The 23,552-nt window shown below is 51.1% G+C and overlaps 1 protein-coding gene across 1 annotated transcript in view; it reads right to left on the bottom strand.

Moving 5' to 3' along the window:
* Positions 1–2,602: 2,602 nt before the first annotated feature.
* Positions 2,603–23,552, bottom strand: part of CASTOR2 (cytosolic arginine sensor for mTORC1 subunit 2) — a 125,303-nt gene continuing 104,353 nt past the window's right edge. Inside the window, exons 5-9 of the mRNA XM_064523448.1 lie at positions 22,911–23,034; positions 22,198–22,308; positions 20,745–20,827; positions 19,038–19,132; positions 2,603–13,939 (exon numbers count right to left, since the gene is read on the bottom strand). Of these exons, the coding sequence (XP_064379518.1) occupies positions 13,874–13,939; positions 19,038–19,132; positions 20,745–20,827; positions 22,198–22,308; positions 22,911–23,034 (479 nt within the window). The 3' untranslated portion in view covers positions 2,603–13,873. The remainder of the gene's footprint in view (positions 13,940–19,037; positions 19,133–20,744; positions 20,828–22,197; positions 22,309–22,910; positions 23,035–23,552) is intronic.

Genomic DNA, 23,552 nt, shown 5'->3' on the forward strand with positions numbered 1-23,552 from the left:
TAAAATCTGGGCAGTGGTACTTCAAAAAGAAACGTTAAAATGCCATTAGAAGCAAGTTTCTTTTATGAGGGGGCGTGGAAGCGGGGGGAAGTGGCGTGGTTATTTTATTTTATTTTTTTTCTTTTTAAGTGCAGCTACAAAAAAAAATAATCTTCAAAAAATTTCCCTTGGCTGAGGAGAGTGAGGCTGGTTAACCCAAGGTATAACTTGAGCCCCTTGAAGTGCTGTCTCGGCGCTGCTGCCAGTGCTGTAACTGGCTGAGCTGCGAGTGTTGGCCCGGCCGGCGGTGGCCCAGCCCTCGCTGCGGGCTGACAGGTGCCACGATCTCCTCCGTGGCCTGGCAAGCGGCGTCCCGCGAGGACTGTGTCACTCGGGCCGTGCGCGCACCGAACCTGCCGCCCCGCTGAGTATCAGCGTGGTGTAGCGACACGCAGCAGCGCGGGAGCTATTGCTTTCACGGCACCTTTAAGGGAAAGCCGCTAAGTCCTGCGCGGGCAGGAATCACATCGCTGCTGGGAGAGGAAAAATGGCAGAGCCCATGCTGGTTTGCTAGCTAGGAAATCACTAAGACAAATGTTTTTTCAAGAGCCTGCTAAACACCTGTGCAATTGCACATCGTAAAAGCCTTTAAAAGGGAAAAAAGCATGGAAAAATATAGAAGAATAGATATGCTTTTTCCCCCTTAACCTGAGCAACTCACCTACTAAAAGGTTTATATTTCCCTGCCTGGTGACTGATGGATTAGGGCTGTCTAGGGGCACTGCCGGCAGCACCATTAACAAGGCAGCCCTGGAGCAGGGAGCCCAGGCGCGATACAGTGGAAAGCGCCTTTGCACCATCTTGTCCTTCAAAGCAACAAATTAGCCATAAATATACCTGCAGTTTTTTTTTTGGGGGGGGGGGGGGCAGGCCAGGAAAGCAGCTTAAATTAGAGCTAAAATAACCTACTTGATTTTTGCATTGATTAGCAAGGGTAATTTGCCCTCCAACCACTGCTGCACTTTCAGTTTTGGCTTAAAATAGCCCAAAAGCTCTTCAGGCCAAGAAACACGGGTCGCGCCATGCAGCCAGGCAGCTCCGAGCATGCAGCAGCGGAGCAGGGCTGCTGCAGAGAACTGGCTAACATGAAGCTTCGGTGCAGGCAATACCCGCGCTGGGGAGGCCGACGGGATGGACACAGCAAGGCGAGGTGCTTCGTGTGAGGTACTAAACCACACTCCTGGGAATAAGTGGCACGAAACCCTATAAAACAACAATTGTCTTAGGCACCTGCTGCATTAAAGCTAACTCTTTTCCCTAAGGAAGCCTTCAAAAACAAATGACTCAGAGACCTAATAATTAGCCTGAGGCTTTCAAAATACTCCTGAAATAATATTACTTTGTTGTGACTCATCGGAATCTATTTTCATAGCATTGCAAAGGGAGTCAACCGGTATCTTGAGCCCCAGCATTTGGCTGGGGGGCCGGGGCGGGGGGGGGGGGGGGGGGGGGGGGGAATCTCAGTCACTGGAGCTTAAATGCAGTTAGTTGGTTGTAGTGAAGATGACTGCAAAACGCTCAGGCTCCCGCACGGGGAGGAAGGCACTGCCATGAGCAAGCGGAGAGCCACGAGCTGCCGCTGCTGGGAGCATGCAAGTGCGGGCAGAGCACTTTCTGCCTGCTTTTACATCAATACGCGCCCAGCTGGCCCCGTGCACAAGTCTGTTCATGCAAATATAAGAAAAAGCCTCACGATAAAAATGTCAGTGTATCCACCAGCTTCGGAGTCTAAGCTCCAATAAAACAACTGAAATCTTGTATATATTTTTCCCTAAGGCTCAAGTCTAATTTGCAGTTACTTTCAAGGGTGGGAGCCGGCTGGTGAACGGCAGTGCGAAGGCAGCATGGAAGCTCGTGCAGGGAGATATATATATATATATATATATATATATATATATTTTTTTTTTCCCAATGGATTAAACTATCAACACAAAGCTCTGGATTAAGGATGCATTTTACAAATGTTTAGTGCTCGTTTCCAGATGGAAATTTTCCACATTAACTATCCCACATCTGCTTATGGGAATGCTCTCCACTAGAACAGAAGAGGCTAAAATGGGTGGTGTTAACCTAAAGAAAAAAGACACTTTTCCTGAATACGCACGCAGAGTTTACGCAGACTGGCTGCTTTGCTTTAAATATGAACAATTTATAATGGAAGTTTATGTGCAGAAAACAACTGCTGTTGTTTATCAACTCACACAGCCGGCTGCCAAGCACGCTCGGGCTGCGATAGCGGCCGATTCCTCTAACTTCCCCGTTGTTTCTCGCAAATTTGGGCCCGGTTCTTGACTCCTCGGTGCTTTTCCCTTGCAGACCTGAGTGCGCGGCAATGGCACGTCCCTGCTCCGCTCGAAAATGGCTTTTGCAGCCATCAGGGCTGTCGCAGAGCACAGGCTAAGGGATGGCGAAGACGACGGCACGGCCCTGGCAGCCGTGAGCCTGCCGTCCCAGACGGACGCAGGGCCCCGGCCCCGGGAACGAAGCAGCGCCACAGCTTATAAAGACAATGCCAAGCTCTGCTTTATTTTCATCAGTTTGATCAGTACAAAAGCAGACAGCGTTATGTTTCACTTTTTTTTTCCTTTTTCATTTTAATTAACACTTTACAAAGTACAAAATATACTGTCATTTGTTTTGGAACATTAGGATTTTTTTGTTTTTTTTTCTTTTGTTTTTTTTTTGTTTGTTTGTTTTTCCCGTACAGTACATAAATCTCAGATTTCAGCGTAAGACCAGCAAAGAAAAGAAGCGTGCGCGCTCGCCGGGAAAGCAAAGCACCCGCTCCGCGACGCCGCGTGCGGCTCCCGGCTGCCGCCGCTGCTCCTCCCTGTGCAGAGGCGCCCACCGGACCACCCGCGGCCTCCTCTCCACCCCGGTTTTAATTAGTGTGGTAATTAAAGGGGGGGGGTGCTTTTTGCTCTAGCGTCCCTCTCCCCGCCACGGGAGAGGCTGCGACGTGCCTCAGAGGCGCGAGGAGGAAGGGCTGCCGGGGTGTCCCTGGCTCTCTGCCCCCACCATCCCGCCCGGGCAGCCTGTCCGGGGCCATAAGTGGTATTTCACTCGGAGAGAAAACGACAGATAAACACGGGGTTTTTAAGAAGGTCCTGAAGTTTTCTGTGCCCCCCCCCGCCCCCGGGCCTGCACAGAGCCAGGGGCGAGCGGCAGGGTGGGAGCCCCGCAGCAGCCTCCGCTCCACCTGCAGCTGGCTAGAAATTCGGGCAGCCGCCACCACGTCCCGGGGTGTTTGGGGAAAATTTGGGCTGCTTCAGTCCAAAACAAGAGGAAGAGAGAGAGAGGAAACCCCTCGTGTGCTTGGGGGCGAGTCGAAGCGCTAAGATGGCGGCGATGCAGCCAGGCCGCGGAAGGGCGGGAAATGGCCGCCAAGGCCTGGCTGCTGGGGAGGCCTCGGCGGGGAGGGGGGGACGCTGCTGGTCAGCAGCCCAGGCGCCGGCCCGCTTTGGCGTTTAACAAACCCCGGAGGAAAGCGCATGCTCCAGAGGCGAGGAACAAGCGGGCAGGAGGAGCCTGCGGCGGCGGCGGATGCCGGGAGCTGGGCCGGGCGGCGCCTCATGGGCGGGAGGCCAGGGTGGACATGGCGGCGCCTGATGCCTCCAACCCGGCAGCCGACAGGGCTTCGCGGCAGCAGGCACCTGCCTGCTGTCCACGGCCGTTATATCAGCGTCATTATTTTCAGCAGCGGCAGCAGCAAGGTTTTCGGATCTGCTGGAAAACCAGCCGGCCCCCGGCCCCTCCAGAGGCGCCGTCAAAGCGCCCCGTTCCCTCCTGCCTCCCTTGCTCCGGGAGGAGCGTGCAAACGCGGACCAGACCGAAAATCCCCCGAGGGGACCAAAAAAAGCACGGGCGGCCCGGGTGCAGCCCCGCTGGCGGTGGGCAGAGCGGGATGTGGCAGCGGGCTTGGGGTCGCCACGCAGCACCACGTGCCCCGGCCTGGGGAGGGGGGTGGGTGGGTTTCGCTTTTAAATTTTACTCCACAACTAAAATAAGGGCCGAGCTCTTCCACTCGAGGTGGACACCGTCTGTTCCTAGCGTTCAAAGGAAAAAAAAAAAAAAACTGGAAGCTTCTGGGGCAGAGCTGTCCTGTTTGTAAACGCACCCTCCGAGCCCGAGCATCTGCCCGTGGGATGCTCCTCAGGACGGACCGCCGGGTCCGACTCCAGCCTGGCGAAACGGCACCGCGCACGCACGAACGAAAGGAAAACACTGAGATTCGCTCCCGCAAAGGAGACGGTCAAAATTCAGTTATTTCTTCAGTAACGAGACTAGTTAAATAGACTAGCTATGCATATTGCTGCAGGTTAACGGAGCAGCTAGATGGGGCGGCCCTGTAACGCCTCCGCGTCCCCGAAGCGCCGCGCCGCTGTTCTTAGGGTCTCTCTTGCAGTGTACGGGCCAGTGCTGCCGGGAGGCAAAGCTGTCCGCGGAAAGGCTTGCGTCTCCTGGAGCGTACCAGGAGAGCCAGCTCTTCAGGCAACGGTCTCAATTTTGCTGATCTCAGTAATTCAAAAATAATTACAAGAAATGAGGACGAAAAAAATGTATTATTTTTTTCCTTAAGAATGCAATTCCCTCTCCTCTTCCCGTCAGCTTCACAGGTGGCTAATGCTCCTTAGCTTCGCCCACCAGCTGTGGTAGATAGAAACTCAGAGGGCTACTGGTCTTTTTCAGCAAAGGGGAAACTCGCGTGGATGAAGGCACCCAGGTAACTAACATTGCACGTCCCGAGCTCCTCGGAAAAGGGGTTTCGTGTTCGAGGCTCGGCCCTGCTGACACCCAACCGGTGCCCATGCAAGGACTCTACTGATGCCTCCCGTCCCTGTTTGAGCCCACGCGGCTGCACCCGGGAAGGCAGCAAGCCGATCCAAGCCCCGCTCGGCGTGACAGGGTCTGCGGACACTCAGCGCATGGTGAACTCGAGCCGGGTCCCAAGAGCCTCCAGCCCGGCCCCACCACTGCACAGACGACCCACGGCTGAGCCCAGACTGCCGCCATCTCCGCAACGGCGCAGTGGAGAAACAAAAGCTGATGTCAGCTTTCAGACAGGAGCCTGAATTCCTGAATTGGAGAGTTTTCCAGAAACCCTTGTGCTCTAAGCAATTAAATGCCTGTTAAAGAAACCTGAATTGCCCAAAAAGAGAAGCACACCTGGGGAGGCATCCGGCCTCCGTGCCACCAATGCAAGCCAGACCAGCCTCCCGCCAGGATGAGCCTAAGTTTAAGCACGCGAACAGGACTGAACAGATGAATTCCTCTTTCAGGGCCTTGAGGATGTTCAGAGCAGCCACAGCAGTGAGCCAGCCCCTTGCATACCAGGCTCTGGAAAATGGTAGCAACATTTCTATTTTGAAGGCAGTGGCATGAAGCTAGGTACTTGCAAAATTACATTTGTCAGGTTACAAAAGAGCTGGTAGGAAGCCTTTGGGAGAAAGGCTTTTATTGTAATTGCAGAAGGCTGGTTTCCAATCCTCAAAGACCTGAGATACCGCCAGAAAGCTGGGGGGAGCAGGGGGCACCCTGAACTACAACCACCCTCCGGAAGCGTCTTTCCAAACGCGCAGTGCAAAGAGACGCTGCCTCTCCCACGTCAGCACAGCGACACGTCCAGGGAGGAGAAAGATAAACCACCCCCAAAAATGAAAAATGAAAGGAGCCACTTTTTTGGCATCATTTTTCACGGTTGGGGGGACATAGCTAAAACCATCGGGCCTGGCTAGAAAGGGACATCATACAGATCAGCTCTTCTATGGTATATGCAGAAGACAGACCTAACATAGAGGGGACAGAGGGAAGCAAAGTGCTTCCTCTCCCCTCTCGCAGATATTTCAAAACTTCAAGTGCCGCTGGATTCCTGTTGGGCAACTCCAGCCTCCCCAGATCCAAAACCCACCCACATTTCATGCACAAAATTCTGCAGAAAGCTAAAAAAAGGGATGAAAATAAAAACAACGGAGATCAGGGAATTAAACAGCTGGTTTGCAACTAGAACAACATTCGTCCTGCCTGGGATAGCACCGGGGGTGAGCGGAGCACGGCACGGTGCGTTTGCACCTCCAGCCGGGCGCCCCGGGGACAGGGGAGTCAGGGCCGACGCGGCTGACGTCTCTCCCGCTGCTCCCTGACGCTTCTGCTGCTGGAGGGCTGGTTTCCAAACGGAGACGAGCAGCCCAGGGTTACCGCTGCCGCGCAGCCCGGCCCCAACTGCGCCCTGGGCAGCTGTAATCTCCGAGAAGGAACTACAGAGCGGGGAAAAGCTATTGCAGGTAATCTGCAAGGGAATGTTTCAGTTCTAGCCCTCGATATATAAATTATCTCCTCAAGCAGAAGGAGCAGAGGCTGGTGCTGCCTAGAGAGACCAAGCGAGGGACACCGTGGCTATACACCTTCCAAAGACGTATGTTTCTTTGCACATTCACACCCTAAAAGAATAATGTACTTTGCATGAGACAGGCTTCATTTATTTCCCCTGTATAAAACAGAGCCTGTGCATTGCTCCAAGCTCACCATAGCTTCTGCACGGGTTAAACCGCCCGCTGCAGCAAGAAGCATTCGCTGATTAAAATTGAGTGCACATTAGTTTGTGCTGTATTGCAGAACACAGTCCTTTTCTTCCCCTGTGCCAACTGGGACGCTACCACCTAACTTTGTGCTTCCTCAGCAGGAGTTCGGTCCCCTGGGGCCTGCGGCGGTGCACGGGAAGCGCAACCAGCTTCCCACCGACGTTCACACCTTTGCCTTGGCAGTGGGTGTTGCAAGAGCCTGGCCGGGCTCTGGGGCTGCCGCCGCCTCCCGCCGCCTCCCCGGGCCGCTGGGGCCGAGCAGCACGACAGCGAGCCGGCCGGCTTGCGGCCGAGGACGGACGCCGCTCGCCAGCACTGCTGCTCGCTGGCACCGGGCTGGGGGATCAGGTAAGGAAGGAGGCAGAGGGATGGAAAGAGGGAGCTGGAGACTGGAGGGAAAACACAGGATTCACAGTTTAGCGCCTCCCTCCCAGGTGCACCGGGAGGCTCCTACAATCCCTGTCGGCGTGCGCACGCATCCGTACCGGCCCAGGGCTGCAGAGATGCCCGAGGGACGTCGCCAGCCCCCGCGAGGCCTGGACAGACAGACACACCTGCACTCGGGGCCAGGAGGTGTCCAAGTCCACCGAGCACATCTGCACATCTCGGCCAATGTAAACACCCCCCAGCACAGGCTGTAAAATGTAAATACTATTTGGCAAAAGGATTACTGGATTGTACTCTCCAGCAGGTAACCAAAGTGGAATCCATTCCGACATTTGCAGGCAGGACTGCACCGGGTAAGCGAGATGCCTTGAGCTGCTTACTGGAGAGGTCCACAAAAATAATGAAAATAACATAGAAAAAGATATGCTCATCAAAAAATGATTTCTTGTCCACTACCGAATGCTGCTGAGACATGCTCACTTTGGAGCTAGCAGCTGATGTTCAGGCTTGGGCTGAACAACCAATTTCTTCCTCAGTCACTATCAGAAAATACCACTGCTCCCGTGGCAGGGCTGAAACACTGACGAGCACGCTGCAGGCCATCGCTGAGAGGGGACCCATGTTCTCCTGCGCCTCCCTTTTACTCAACTCATTGATCTTTAAGGTAAGAAGTTCGAATGCCCTGGTGCTTTCTTAAAGCCCGTGTGGGTGCACGGGCAGAGAAAGCAGAAGGATGCGACCAACCCCATCAGGTCACCGCCCTGACACAGCTGTTACCTCGACACAAGGAGCTACTTGGAGGCTTTCCCTGGCGGAGACATCGCAGCATCAGATCTTCTGACCACTTAGGGTTTGTGAGGGCTCATGTCACCTTTGCTAGGATGGCCCTGGCGGACAAATGCATTCCAGGGGTTTCGCTGGGTTGAGCAGGGAGGCTGGGCAGGGAGGGGACAGCTGTTTAATGATAAAAAGGAAAAAGAGGAATGAAAATACTTTCATATTCACAGTGACAAACCGCATGCGTTCATTTTTGCAAAACTAAAAAGGAACTTGAAATTTTTCCTTTGCATCATTCGGTACGCCAGCTGTCCTCTCCTTTCCCCTGGCCTTTCCACGCCTGTACGGCCGCAGACCTCCTCGCTGCTGCACCTCACGCCCTGTGCTGGGGAACGTCCTTCGGGTGACGGATGGTGGCAACCCTTGACGCCAACTGCAGCACTCGGACACCGCAAGTCTGCCCTGGTTTCGTACCGGTACCGGCAGCTGCTCCCGCGGGGGAAACGGCCGAGACGGAAACAGGGATAGGCAAAGAGCTGAAGACCTGGGGCCGCCACCACAGCCAGCTGGTGCGGGGACACGCGGGTGTCGCACACCCTCTGCAGAGGAGGCCAGCAGATTCATTGCACACGCAGGCTCTGAATGGAGACGCTTTCTGCCTGGCCTCTCTCTCAGGTGTTTACACCCCGCTTGCATGAAAAGCATCAGGAAAACAACTGCGTGCTATCGGTTACTGCTGGGGCTTGAGCGAGCTGCTCTGCTAAAAGCCCCCCACATTGCACAGCCTTATTTTCCTTCCAGAGTCGGTAGAACAAAACGTAATGCTTCAGAAAAATTAAGCCTGATTAATTTCTGTTGGATACTTTTCTTGGACAAAGCAATCATGACTTTCCAGTAATGTTTTCCTTTAAGCGTCAGCCCTGAAAATCCGCATGTCAGCTCCACATGGCGCATCTTAAAAGACTAAATTACTGCTAAATTCCATTTGCAATCTCCCAAGCAGGGTCTGACATCAACATGCTTTTTGTTACAGACAAGGATTGATTCATCTCTGCCCAAAAGCATTCTCTACCTGTGCCTGTGGGAATGGTAACGCTAAGCCTGGCGTTAAAAATAAATTTGGAAGCAGCAGCATATTGTTTATAAGACGAATGTTCTTTATAAATGGCTTTGCCATTAAGTAAATCTTAGTACTAATGTCATCCACTGCGGGTTCCGCAATCTCTGCGCTCCAGTCAAAGCAGAACACTTCCATTAAAACCTCCCTCTGCAAGAAAGATCATCACATACCACTTAGAGCAGAGTATTTCAGAAATGCTATCAACTGCAAACCAAACTGACTTCAGTTTCTGAAAGAAAAAGATGCACAAACCTATTACAGGATGCATTTATGGGACAGGCAGAAAATTAGCAACCTAATGTTGAAATATAAGCTGCAAGGAGCAGCCTCCAGCAAACACACTTGTTGCATATGATAAAGCATAACTGAAATATCAGACTAGGTGACATTTTGGGTAGAAACCTTTTCCCATCTGGAATGTAGCAAACAGCACTCCTGCTCAGCAGGAAACTCCAACAACAAGATGCAAAGACCACACATTTCCGATTACCGCGTTCAAATAGCCTCTGTTACTTTTAACGGAAAAAAGCCCCTCCTCCACTTTCATCTACTTAAAAACAACCCACAGATTTAAACCTCCTAACGGGCCAACAAATGCTAGGCTTCCAATAAATACCAAACATCTGGGTTAGCACTGGTTAGTCTTCTGGCCATGAAACCACCAACAGCCACTGAAAAAAGACCTCTCTGAAAAAGCAAAAACCCACTCTGGTAAAAGGCAGCCGGTAAATCACACACTCACGAGAAAACACAAGTGCACACTAGCACCCGGAGTGCTTGGGGAGGTCCATCCTGACCCGGCACCTTCGGACCCATGAAGATGCTCCCTGTCGCCTCCAACAACGTCGCCGTGGGGAAGGTTGTGTGCGGTGCTTCCCCGCGGTGCTCCCCGGGCAGGCGAGTGTCCGGCATCGCCAGGGCGCTCTGCGCAATCGCTGCCCAAGGACGCCAGCGAAAGCCGGCCAACGCGCGTCCCGGTTTTGTGCTTGCGGGAAGGGGAAGCCCCGTTGCAAACCAGTCGGTCCCTGGGGTTTGAACAGGCACTTGCAAACGACCCACCGCTGCATACAGGCTGAAGCAATTCAGGGCAGCAACTAAAACAGAGAAAAAGGAGCAACTTTTCTAAAGTCTCTGTGCTCAGTGCACCAAACTGAGGAGAAACAGGGTGTTTCTGAAGCAGACAAGAAAAAAATGGAGTTGCAGAGGCATTACCCTGCACACCGTGCTGGGTCTCTGCCTGCTTGCAGAGAGTGCAAGAGCCACAGCTTTGCTTCAAGTCAGCCTTGCTGCTGCTCTTCGTTAAAAATGCGTAGAGAAATCCAGACAGCGTATCTAAGTATTCATATTGCCTATATACTTGAATTAAAAATATATGGTGAATACATGTGTGCATACAGCACTTACTACATATATACACACACACAGAGCGTGTGCCTAGAGTATACACACATGTACTCACACAGTATATATTAACCTATATTGCTCAAGTATATATGCTATGTACAGTATATAGCCATACAAACATAAAACACAGGTATTTATATATGTGTACAACAGATACATACTAAGTATTTCTATGTAAACACTATACAGTCATATGAACATACACGCACACACACACTTGCACAGTAGAAAGGAATTTGCAGCCGAAATCTAATCAGAAAAGAAAAAAAAGACGAAAAACTACATAGTAACACACACAACATGACAAAGGTTTAAATTTCTAGGAAAACAAAGGCCTCGGAGAAACAAGGAAGGAGACTGAGAGCTCTCTTCTCCCTCCCCTGCCCACCCCTCCTTGCAGGGATGGAGCCGCATTTCGGTGTTTGGTGAATTTTTGTGCAACGAGAGCGAAGGAGCCGAGAGGGACAGAGAGGGGCCTGTGGAGTTAAGGTGATCCCTGATGAGCTCAGCAACCATGGCCAGACCAAACTCTCCAACGAAGGAGACTCGCGCGGCTCGGGACCGCGCTGGCAGGTTACGGACAAGCCGCGTTCTCAGGGGTGCAAACACCCAGCGGGCGCAGAGTCCCCTTAAGACATTTTCCTCCTTTTATCTACACAGTGTTGCAGAAAGGGCATGATGCCACCGATGCTCAGAGACAGACGTTATTATAGTAAGGCATTAAAAAAAAAAAAAAGGTCCTTCGGTTTCCCCCCACCCCAAAAGCCAGGTGCTGGGAGAGCAGGGGCAGCTCCAGCCCGGGGAAGCCGCAGAGCCAGCACGGCAGCTCGCCTCTCTCCACCTCCGAACCGGCACGTCCTCGCACACCTCCGAGCACGCTCCTTCGGGCTCACGGTTAAGCGCTGCGGTGTTTTAATGTATTTTTTCACAAAGCCCCTAAAGGCCCCATCCTGCCTTTACCTCTCACCAAGCAAAAGTTTCCCAAGTGACACAACGTTTGCAACGATCCCAACCACGCGCTGCATTTCCACAGTCGTCTGAAACGACCTTCTCGATTATTGGGAGAAAAAGAGAGAGGAAAGCGAAAGGTGAATCCCGGGAAGACGGCAGAGACAGGGAGGCCCTCAACAATGTTTCACTCCGTGCAAATTCTTCAGGCTAACTTTTTAATGACAACACATCAACCTGCTTTGTGAAGAGCTTAAAAGCACCCCAGAGTCATCCACAGATTTCACAAATTTAAGGCCGACCTCCCTCAAGAAGAGAAAAAAAAAAAGAGGAAAATTTAAATTAAAGAATCACCATCTAAAATAGCCTGAGTGCAAGTTCAAAAAAAAAAATTAAAAGATTATTGTTTTTCTCTTTCTCTTAAGGCTCAGTAAAGTTGTTGCTCGTTTCAAGTAATCCCTTACCATAAATGTCACGATCCTTAGAAAGCAGCAACAGCACATGGGGAGGGCACTAAACTTCGCTCCGACGCAAGCAGTGGCTAATAATCCTTCCCCAGCGGTTGATAAAACCCACAGGCACAAACCGGACCCCGTCCCGGTGAGACTGCTCCCGCACGCGCACAGGCAGCGCAAGGCTGGACTCAACCTGGCCGATCCGAATCCTTGGGTGGCACCAACACAGCTGTACGCCGACGAGTGCGCTGGCTTTCACCGCCAAAAAAACCAGTGCAAAACAAACCCACGATCTGCTGTGCCGAGGAAGCTGACAACCCGTGGCAAGGAACGGCAGAAACGCTGTGCAGGGAGGTCCATCGGCGTGCGCCTATGTGCTCCTCAGCAGCGATGCTTGACCGCCGTTAGGGCCTATGGAGGGAACCTACCCAGCTTTTGCCTATGGATGCTGTGATGCCCTGTCCAGCTGCCACACGACATCCCCACTGATTAAAACCAGAAGGATTTGAAGCTCAGTGTCTGGGTCCAGCAGCACCAGAAACCAGGACTGTGAAGCCCTTCCTGCTCAGCCACCATCAGCGTCAAAGCAGAGCTAAACAGCGAGCCGCGGGCTGGCAGATGCGTTTGCGTGTCCCACGCACCAGTATAAACCATGGGGACGTCACAACTGATCTTGGACGCTTGCTCACTGCCTCCGGATTAATGCAAAACCCTGGCTAAAACCTGCAATGTGCAGGCTCAAGAAAACCATGTTAGAAGTTGTCTCTTAACTGAGGCTGGATAGTCCTTACCAAAACTGTAAGACCTGGAATTTCTTCATGACAAAAAAGGGGAGGAAAGAAGTCTCAAAATGCAAGAAATCCTCAATGCTTAGCTGCAAAAGAAGCTCCTCTGAATACGGCTTCTCCTTTTCACAGCTCCCCGCTCCCGCAAGCTCCTACCCGCCGGCGCAGCCCGCCGGCGCACCCGCTTTGGGCAAGGCCTGCTCTCCCTGCCTGGATCTCCTCCGCGCTCCCGGGCCGCGGAGAGGGGCTGCAGGGCACTACGGGGGCGGACGCTGCGGCAGGCTCCGACGCCTCGTTCCCTCCGGCCACTGCCGTCGCGCGAGCGAGGAGCCGATGGGACCCCGGGCTGTGCCGCTGCTGCCTGCGGCGACCGCGGTGTGGGGCAGGACGGCAGCAAGGACCCTGCAAAAGCAATAAAAACAGGATGGGAAGAGCCCTGAGGAGGATGGAGACGGGCTGCACCCCTCCTTCACCGACCCGGCTCAACGAGGGCCGAGGACGGCCCCGCTGCGAGCTGCCGGGGTGCACGGGGGGAACCGGACACCCGGGGCAGCCGGGCTCCCTCCGACCAGGGGACGGCACGGGAGGGCCTGGGGGCAGTGGGAGGGCGGCTGCGGAAAACTGAGCTAAACCAGTCACATTTCAAAGCGAACAGGAGTCCCCGGGGCACCACCCGCCAGGAGACAGCGCAGAGCGAAGCGTCAGCTGGGCTTTCTCCGGGCAGCCCCGCTTGGGCTGCCGGGAGAAAGGCGAAAAGAGGGAAAATTCAAACAAAAGGATATTTCTCTATTCCAATGACAAACAGGTTTGCCAGGGAATCCGAACCCAGCTCCCACGCTATTCGAACGTGCGCGACGAAGGACGGTCTTCGGAAAGTCCCCTGGGAGCGGACAAGCCAGCGCCACGCCACGTCTCTTCTGTTTAATTCCACCTTTTGCTCGGGGGATGGTTTTGGGGCTCTCTCGGAGGACCGGGCCCGTGCACGCCGGCCACGCCGCGAGCTCTCGCCGGAGCGCCCGCGCTCGCAGCCCGGCCGTGCCGCCCCGCTTCCGGGAGCGCCGGACGTCCTGCGCGGCTCCTTTCGCACCGACAGAGTAGGCAGGTGACATCGCGCGTCGGAGTCGTAACATCAGGAAACCATCTGAACGCCCTTGCCTCCTGCCCCTCATTCATAAGGAAATTTAATAAAATAACAATAATAATAATAATAATAATAATTAAAACAAAGGCTTATTGGAGCTGTTTCCGCTCATCTTTCCACAGTCTCTTTTCATGTCACTCTCTGGAATCAGATTTTTCAAGAAATACTGTGAGAAAAAAAGAATAATAATAATAATAATTATAATAATAAAAAGCATCTGGAACCAGCTCAGAAGATTTCTAATGCTTTTCAGCTTGACTGACTTGGAGTGCATTGACCACACCGTTTATATTTTCTTCAGGTACCTGCAAGAAAACAAAAAAGAAAGGTCACATCCTTAGCAAAAGCCAGGGAAGGACAACAACAGAGACAAAGCTAAAACAGTTCGTGAGGACCCAGGTATTGGTGGACACCTCAACTCCTCCAACAAAGCTCGTCTGAGAAACAGAGCTACCTTCCAGTTCAGAAGTGATAACAAGGGTTTGCTGATGCCCCATGTGAGCAAACCTCATAAGCAAGGGCTGGCAGTTCTGCCATCTACATGGTGTCTGCTGGCAGGGAGACCAACTGGTTGGGTTCACCTTCTCCTGTCCTTCTTCTCCGTTTCCTCTCCTCTCCTCTCCTTTCCCCTCCTTTCTTTTTTAAAGCATCTCCTCTGGACGAGCAGCACTGAGCCCGCTGCCGGCCGTGCCGGGTCCCTTCTCTCCCGCTGCATCCTGGCTGGCAGATGGAGGAGCAGATACACCTCGCCCGAGACCGCGTGGTTGGGCAAGAGAGAAACACGACAGCCCTGGAGATGCTTTGCTGCTCCAGCACCGGATGAGGCTGACGGGTGCCACAGCCCACCCAAGCAAGCACTTTATTTCTTGCAATTACCAATCCAGCCTTCACAGAAAGGTGATGCCCAGGTAAAGCTCCAAGAGTCTTGGTAGCTCAGGCACCACCGCAAACACGTGAGAGACTTGATTTCTGCCTCAAAGCACTTGTACACCAGGAGCTCACTAGCACAGGGTGCCCTGGGCTGATGGATTAATACAGCTACACGTGGTCCCACGAGGCTGTTGGGGCTTTTTACAAGCCTGGGACCCATGAGTCTGGGTGGTGAGACCACACAAGGGGAAAAGTCTGTCAGTGGAAGAGGACTGCCTATCTGCCGGTGGTGGGAAGACCCAGATAGCATAGCGTAGCACCCATGTTTTGTCATCCTGTCTTGCTGACTAAACTTAACCACATAAAGTCCACACACAAAATTATTACTGTGTCTCTTTCTTTCACACTTACTTCAAGAAAAAATCCCTTGTAACAGAAGGTGCGTGTACCCCGTTCTCAGAGTGACCGTCATCCATAGGAAAGAGTATCACAAGTAAAGTTACATCAGACAGAAAAGATGCATCTGACCATTATATAAAGTCAAGCAAAACACTCAAGGGACAGGCAGCTAACAGCTCTTGAAGGAAAGGAAAGTAGAAAGGAGACTGAGGGAAGAATAAATCATCTGTGAGCTGTTGCAAGAAGCCAAAATAAGTCATGTTAAGTTGAAAAAGGGACTGCCTCCTACGCAAGGTATGAGAGTCTGGCAAAGGTATGCTTTGCCAGAAGCACAATACCTGGATTTACAGATACCCTTTTGACTTTGTATAGTGGAAATACAAGTGGACTGTGATTTTCTACGAGGCTTTTAGCAAAACTGAGGAAAAAATACATGAGGAACAGCAAGAAGAATTTCCAATTTTCCAGTGGAGCCACTAGCTCTGATAACGTGTGAACAGAGGTCAGCTGAGAAAGGAAGAAAATAATCTTGAGACAACCATATAGCCAACTCTTCCTGAATAAGAAGCAAACCTCCATCATATGAAACACGACTACAAGACAGGAGTCTCTGCTGCTTCTCTTCCACCATTTTTCCCAATATCTTGAAGACTAGAGTACAAGCAGCTGTATGACTGTTTGCTGCTCCTGAAGATAATGGGAAAAGACATGGAATCAATTTTGCAAAACAAATTTTCGCAGCTATCCCCAGCAGACATCAAGCATGTCTCTGCATATATTCCGTCAGTGCGATACAGAAGCATGCAGAGGCAGAACAGGCCAGTTCTGGCCCATCGGCTTTGACGTGCATGGAGCCACCTCCTGGCTTACATAGAATGGGCTGAACCTTTGCTTCCTGCAAAATACATGACTCCCTTGAAGTCAAAGCAATGAAATCAATCACACAGTGAAGGTCTGGGCTGGATCTTTTTCGGGACAGGGGTGCAAACAGTTCTGACTGGCAGGACATTTCCTAGTTTGCCACTAGCAGAGATGTCCTACCTCTTCTCTGCCCCTCAGAGAAGATCTCTATACTAGTGCAACTGGTGCTACATGTTCACTTGTCAGCCAGAGGGTAGATGAAAGCATCTACCATGAAAGGCATACTTCAGCTCCAAACTACATCACAGACAGTTCTTTGGCTTCAGTCTTATTAGATGCAAAAGCCTTGTGAAGAAGAGCAACACCTCCAAGCATGAGGTGGTGAGAGCAGAGCACCAGCCAGAAAGAGGGAGAGAGAGCTTCTCACTAGCTCTCTCCAGATGTACCCTAGATGGAGCTGAAACCGCAGCTCCCTCCAGCCCCATCCTACACACCAGAGACCTGGAGGGTCCTGGCTTGGCACTGTCTCACAAAGGGATTTCCTCTCCAGTGCAGCTCTGGATTTCCAGGGCCATGGCACACTCCCACAGCTACAGCATCCCAGGAAGAGTCTCTATTAACACCCAGGACAAAAAAATCAACAACAAAAAATACCTTAAGACACATGGGAGAAAAAAGATCAGGTCAGAGGGGAACAAGTTTTTACAAAGTACTCTTACTGGTTGACAGCAGGTACTGAACAACCTTAAAGAAAGAAAGAGACCATGTACAGGATGGACTCAGGAGGCATTTAAACCTTGAGAAATTTCACTAGAAGTCAAGGTGTCTGGGGTGCAAAGAGGAAGTGTGAAGTTAGGGAAATTATGCGAGAATCTACAGAGAGAGGCTTGGCCAACAAGTCCCATCTAGAGCAAGCAAGAATGCAGCCCAGCCACAGCTTCTGGAGCAAAGTCTACCACGGGAGTGCTTGAAAAGCACCAGCATTTAACGCACTTTGGTAGGAAGTTATCACAGCTAGAATAGTACTGCTCAGATGAAAAGGCATTTACAACGGCAAGGAAAGAAAACAACAAGTCGTGAGGAAAATGATAAAATAATGATTTGAGCACGGAAGATCTGCAGACCTTAATGCATGGCCCCCAATTCCACCCTGAACATCTGCTCAGAAGCCGAGAACTGCCAGTCTTGGACGGAGCAAGCTGAGGCACATTTAAAAGGTGGAGCTGCCTGCAGAGTCATCACACTTGGATGGCGCAAGTTTTAAGTGAAATATCTATTTTAACTGGCTGAGCTTAGCTCTTCAGATATTGCATGACAATTAGAAGCACTCTGCACCCTCGGCCCTGCACGGAACATGCATCTGGGGCCACAAGACCAGGTAGGAATGCGAAGCAAAGCTAACAGTATTGATTTTAAAATGGTGTTTTATTGGCTTATCTTATCAGCACAGTTAATATTCAAGAAAATAAGCCAAACATATATAACACTTTGACCTTTGCTATCTGGCATAATATTTACTTTTACTCTTTACACATATGACCTATGTGCTGCAAATGGTTTATGCCAACTGTGAAAAAACGAAGTAATTAGCCGAAAAAAAAACCAGTGCAAAAAGCCCCTTGAACTCATCGGAGCTTTTACAGGTCAAAAGTAAGGCCTGGGCAGTGAGTTTACAGTGATGAAAGAAGTATAATGCAAAAAAGAAAGGGTGCATTTAAGCAAAACAAAATAAAAAGCCCAGTTCTGCCTCAAAAACACCTTCCCTTGCCGTGCTGCCATGCCCTAACGGAAACTGGAAAAATACAACTTTGGATGCAGTTTTCAATGAGCGAAGGGTAAAACCCGAGGTGAGACCACCGTGACGCACATGGGCTGGCACGGCCGCAGGAGCATGGGCCTCCCAGGATGGAGGCCGCTGCAGCTACGTGGCTCGTCAGATCTGCCCCATCGTATAGTAAAAATGACTATTTAGGTGCTCCATGGTAGCCCTCTGACTAGCGATTCGGTGGACTGAGGCCAAAGAGAGTGGCCATCTGGGTGAGGAGTGATAATAACAATAATAATAATTGCTATTTTAGCAGAGGCCTGATTTCTGGAAGCAAGGGGATACTGAGCAGGCTGACCTCAGGTCCGGCATGCACAGAGCCCCTTTCATGGCCAGCTTCTCCCTGGGCATGGCGGAGCCTCAAACCTGCAAGGGTTCGAGACCTGGCTGTGCTCAGCCAGGCTGGGTTTTTGCCAGGAATGAGCCAGTTCAAACCCTCACAAAAAACAGATGTGCTCAGCAAGGCTGGGGTGGGAGCGCAGCTCCAGCGGGATCCAGCGCTGACTCGGTTTGCAACCACAAAAATGCACAAAGAGAACAACCACAGACGGGCTTAGTGGCACGTTCAAACACTCCAGAGCCTTTGAAAAAGTTTCTAAAAATGGGCAAAGAATGCAGGTACGCTAACTGCCTCAGCAAAACAACCGAGTCCACATCGCTGTGGTTCCTGCAAACCACGACGAGGATCCTTCAGAAACAGCAGAGCTAACTGGGGCATTCCAGACGGATCTCAAAGCGCAGAAGATTGGGGCCACACAGGGACCAAGAGATGAAGGCAGAGGTCTGCTCTTGGGAGACTCTCCAAAATGGTCCCCCTCCCTGCACAAAGCCACCCTCCTGAGAGCCCCTGACCATGCTTGCAGGGAAACAGAGAGGATTTGTGGCTACTTCTACTGAAATAACAGACAGCGATACCCTGGAAGAGACTGCTGAGGGCAGGTCGTGAAGTCTCCATCGCTGCTGGTGTCTAAGGAGTGAGACCAGCCTTTCGCAAGGATGACGCTCGCTAACCTGGGTCGCCTTGAGCGAGGGCTGGACTCGTTTCAGGAGCCTCTGGCATGGGCAGTAACAGCCAAAAGGCTGCTCATTTGGGAGCACCGGCACTGCAGAGGGAACGGGGCACCGTGGCCTCCGTGGCCTTGGCCCCAGGCTGCTGCCAGCACAGCCCAGCCCTTACAAACAGGCTGCTCCTGTCCCAGCCTGACCTGCTGCTCTAAACCAGGCTTAAACGCGAGGATGCAGCAAGCCACGACAGATAGGCGCAGGCACGGTCTCACCCTCGCCCAAGCTTTAATGCACCAGAAACATTGAGGAGAGGCATCTGTGCTGGGCCATGTCAGAGCAAAGTCCCTTTGGCGAGCTCTCCTAAGGGGAAATGATGCTCTCACCATCACTTCTTTCCCAGGAGAACACCCCCCGCCCCCCAGACAAGCTATCCTGATACTCACCAACGCGTGATCAAACTTAAAAGTACTGATGTAATAGGCTGGGATGTCGGCCGCGGCCAAAGGCTCAGAAATCTGAGCGACAATTCCACATTCATCTGGAGGGAGACAAAGAAGAACAGTGATCATCCGAATGGCACCCACCGGTCACCCCCAGGCTCACCAGTGCCTCGCTGATGCAGGGAGCAAGCAGAGGCACCGCTAGACCCTGCAGAGCTCACGCCGCGGGCTGCGGGAGTACAGTCCCAGGGGTTTGACTTCCCTGCGGGATCAGGGGAAGGACCTGGATGAAATGCCTTCTTGTATGTGTTTGGCTGGTGAGGTTTATGGAACAGCAGCAGAATCGGGCTCTTTGGGCAATCACAGTGCATTGCACAATTGATTTTATCATCTCCTTTTTCTTCCAGAGAAACAGAAATCTCCCAAAGGCACAAAACATTAGAACTGGAATGATTTTCAAAGGTCCAAAGAAAGGCAACTAAAGAGATTCAGGGCAGAAGCATCAAAACCTGTCTCAAATAGCCAAACCTTCATTCTTCTCTTTAGTTGTCGCTATTAAACTATCTGCCACGCACGGTCGAGGGAGGAGATGCTGAACAGCTGTTTGGCCTGGCCACATGATTCTCAGCCCACAGACTGCCACCGTCACTGAGACTGGATTTCATGCTGATTTAAATGGTTCATCTGTCCTGTCCATTTGAGACCAATTGTACATTGTTTCCAGGTGAAATCTGAGTTTCACTGATCCAAATTTACCATTCTCACTCAATTATAACCTAACATGTTTAAACGCTGCACATTTAGGAGACTGGCAGGTGTCCTGATGTCCCATCAATGAAATATGGCATGCCATTTCTACAAATTTTGCCTCAAAGATGCATAAAAGCAAAGTATAGGAAGACTTCCTCCTTTTTACAGACCTAGGAATTAGCTACTGAAGTTAGTTCGTCTGGTGTAGATGTCTGATGAACAATGAAATAGGGATTAAATATAAAAATTGGGCAAACATTTTTCAGGGATAATTAGTTTTCTTGAAGCCTGTATTTTGGAACAGTTTCAGAGACCTAGTTTTTTCATGGGAAGGAGCCTCAGTATTTTCTGAAAACCAGGGCTTTGTTGCATTATCCTGACTGGACTGCTTAAACTTACAGGGGACACAAAAACAAGTCACTTCTGTGGATGTGAAGCATTTGTTCAGTGCTATTTCAATCCAATATTCTTTTGATTAGAGAAAATATTTGCAGCACTGGATCTGAAACTGAGGTCCATGAACAGGGATCCCACTTGGACTGCTATAAATCAGCACGAAATCTGCTAAAGCCACAGAGTCATCCAGGGTTTGCACTGGAGTATGACCGCCCTTTCTGACTCGTGATTTTAGTAATCTAAAGAGCATTCCCATGCCATCTTTTAGGCCAATTTTTCTCTTTAAATAGAGACCTAGCTGTAGCTACTTCTCAAGTCCAGCAGATGAATGCAATTTAGATGGAGCTGTCGAACATGTAGCACTTTCAAAAGTCTATTTAAAAGCCTGATCTATTAGGTAGGAGTCAGACTGCACCTCTTCGAAAATATCAGCTCTCAAAGTCATGTTAAGCTGCTGACTCTTAGAAGGCCCCAGACTGGCCACTGCATGTTTTATCATCATTTTAGAAAGCCCCAAGGCGACTGACTACCTGCGCACCAACTGATCTCCCAAATGTCACCTACCGAAGCCAAGTGGCTGCCCACCAATCCGCACCATCTTCCAGAGTTCGCCAGATGCACTTGTAAACAACAAATTATTAGGAAATCTGCAAAAGAAAAAGGAACACCAAATGTGGCAATTAAAACACAGCAGCGTGTCAAATCCTGCCGGTGGGGATGCTGCTGCTCCTATATCCCCACGCTGCTTGAAGCAAACAAAAGCAGCAGCAGCAGCTCAGTGAACTCGAAAGAAGTCGAGGCAAGTGGCACACATGCACCTGCCTGCCCCTCCAGATGTCCTATGGTAAATACTCGTGTGATGCTGAAAGTCTGCATAAACACTCAGAGAGGTGCAGAAGAAACCTGTCAAAACACAGGCTATGCCCCAGCTTCACAAACCCCAAGACTGTTAATTTGAAGGCTTGATTTCAGCTGCATTGCAGGAACACCTGGGGACAGAAGATGCTTTCCTCTGACTTTCTGAGGAGTGTGAATGGTGACCACTGTGTTTGCATCTGAGCATCTTCAGTGCTTTATTTACACATTATCCCTGGGAGGTCCTGCAGACATCCCCATCTCTTAGTAGGGGAAAGAAGACCAGGAGTGAAGTGACTTGCCCCAAGACAAGCCAAGGTCAAGCCGGTAGCCTGTGACAGAAGGAATCGGCTCCCTGGACTCCCCAAGTATCAGGCTACCGCTCTAACCCTCAAGCCTCTCTTGAAGGCAGACAGAAGTTTATTCCAATTAAGGTTGAAGGGACTTTAGAGAGCAATTAATAGTTCGCGAAACAAATCCATAGGGCAGGCAAGTATCAAAACCAAAGAGAGCTGCATGTCAAAAGCAAATCTATGAACTGCATCTCAGCACAGCATCTTGCCTAGTCTCCAGAGCTCAGTGAGCGATGCGAAGCTGAAGAAGTTCATATATACGCACAGGCCAATATTTGTTCCCTAGCTGACTTTTCGCCTTGCCAGACAAACGAGTCACGAGCTCCCGCTGCACAGCGATGACTCAGTACATTACCATCACAAGGAGACTCTGCACCAAGCCCAGCCATGTGTGAAAGCGAAGCTGGAGGACAACGTCACTGAAGTCCCCACCCTACTCTTGAGCTTTGGCAGTAAAACATCAGCCGTGTACACCGTACTTTTTGTTCTTTGCTGTTAAGAGTTCAACGCATGAACAACTGAGTGAAAATGTCAAAATCACTTTGCTCCAGTGTCCCTCTTTCAAAAGTGAGAAAAGCCTTGGGATCCTACATCTCACTGGCTTTCGGTTAGACTCAGGGCTCGGACAGACAAGCTCAAAATTCACTTGCTCCATGGCGGACTTCACTCAGAAAAGTGACAAGGTGTACAAGCACATAAAACTGCCCCAGAGATGCTCCCCAGAATTAACATGTATGAGCTTGAATAACTTCCTGCTTCTCTGAGAACTTTCTAGGTGTTTTTTTGTGGCCCAAGAGACCAAGGCTCACCTCTGCTGTGTCTGGACGTCCATGACCAAGGAGATGTAACCCTCAATGAGAGAAAAAGAGAAAAAGCGAATATGTCCCGAGTCTTCGTTGCCCACCACCGAGTCTTTTACTCTGAAAAGACAGTAGAGGACAGCGTTAACTGCAGCTAGAAGGGTAAAATAAGGCTTTTAAAACAGATATAGCCACTGAAATCAGAGATGTTCATACACTGACTTAGGGAAGAGACACTGAGTCCTGTCATATTATACTGCTTTTCATATTTTGGTTTTGCAGGGGAAAAAAATACCTGTCCCCACTATTGACAAAACTCTCTGGTCCCTGCCCCAAGCATGCTCCTCGCTTTGGTGAGCGTGGGTCCCCAGCTTTCTCCACGCTGGCCCAGCACGGCCTGCGCGTGTGGAACAGCAGCCCAGCCTGCACTCCATTCATAGGGCACATATGCATTTGCGGCACATGGGCTACATTGCTACTCTTAGCTTAAACCTGCAGATGCTCAGCTTTACAAAGCCAGCAGACACCTTCGAGCACCCACGTATCTTACTTGGTGTCCACCTGGCAGGATATCCCTTTGGACAGGTGGATACACCCTTTCTAAGCGCAGGACACCCCAAGGCCACTGCCAATCCCTGGGTATCTTGAAGCAGCAGTGGAAATTTGTGTCTTGAGACACCACCCACACCCCCCCAGGAGCCTCGCTCCCTGGCATGACGTACCCATTGGAGTAAAACATGACATCCATTAGGAGTGTAGCAACAGTGGGAAGGGTATCTGGATCCAGGCTGGTGACGCAGAACATATTACTTGGGCTGGAAAGGGGATGAATGACAGGCCTCTGAACTGCAAGAGACACACACAGACACACACAGCTATGAAGCCAAGACTGCATCGGGTTCATGTCCCACCAGACATTTATTAGCCACGTACCAGCACCAGCTGCACAGAAAGCTGACAGTGTTTGTAAGTGCAAATGCACAAGAGATGGAAGGAGAAACTTCCTGCTAGGAACCAGCTTTGAACCTTTGATGCCTACGGACTGTTCCGCTCCCTCCTTGGGAGGGCAAGAGTGCAGCCTGGGGGTCCTGCAGCACGGCCCTTGCAAGACGGCGCTTGACAGCCCTCCGGTGCTAGGGAGAGCACAGAGGAAAGTGTGAGCTTCAGGTTCCCGAACACCGTGCATGGCCTGTGCACGACTTTTAAGAGCAATCTGAACTGTAAGTCTGGAGGATGGCTTTTAATGCAAAGGGATGGACTCCCTCGCTGGTCAAGGCATGCAACTGCTGCCATTTATCGTTGCCAAAGGCTGGCGTAGCCCCAGCCTGGCCCTCTGTGGGGTCTCGCACGGTGATCGAGGAGCC

Source organism: Dromaius novaehollandiae, chromosome 19, assembly GCF_036370855.1.
Source record: "Dromaius novaehollandiae isolate bDroNov1 chromosome 19, bDroNov1.hap1, whole genome shotgun sequence".
Classification (NCBI taxonomy): Eukaryota; Metazoa; Chordata; class Aves; order Casuariiformes; family Dromaiidae; genus Dromaius; species Dromaius novaehollandiae.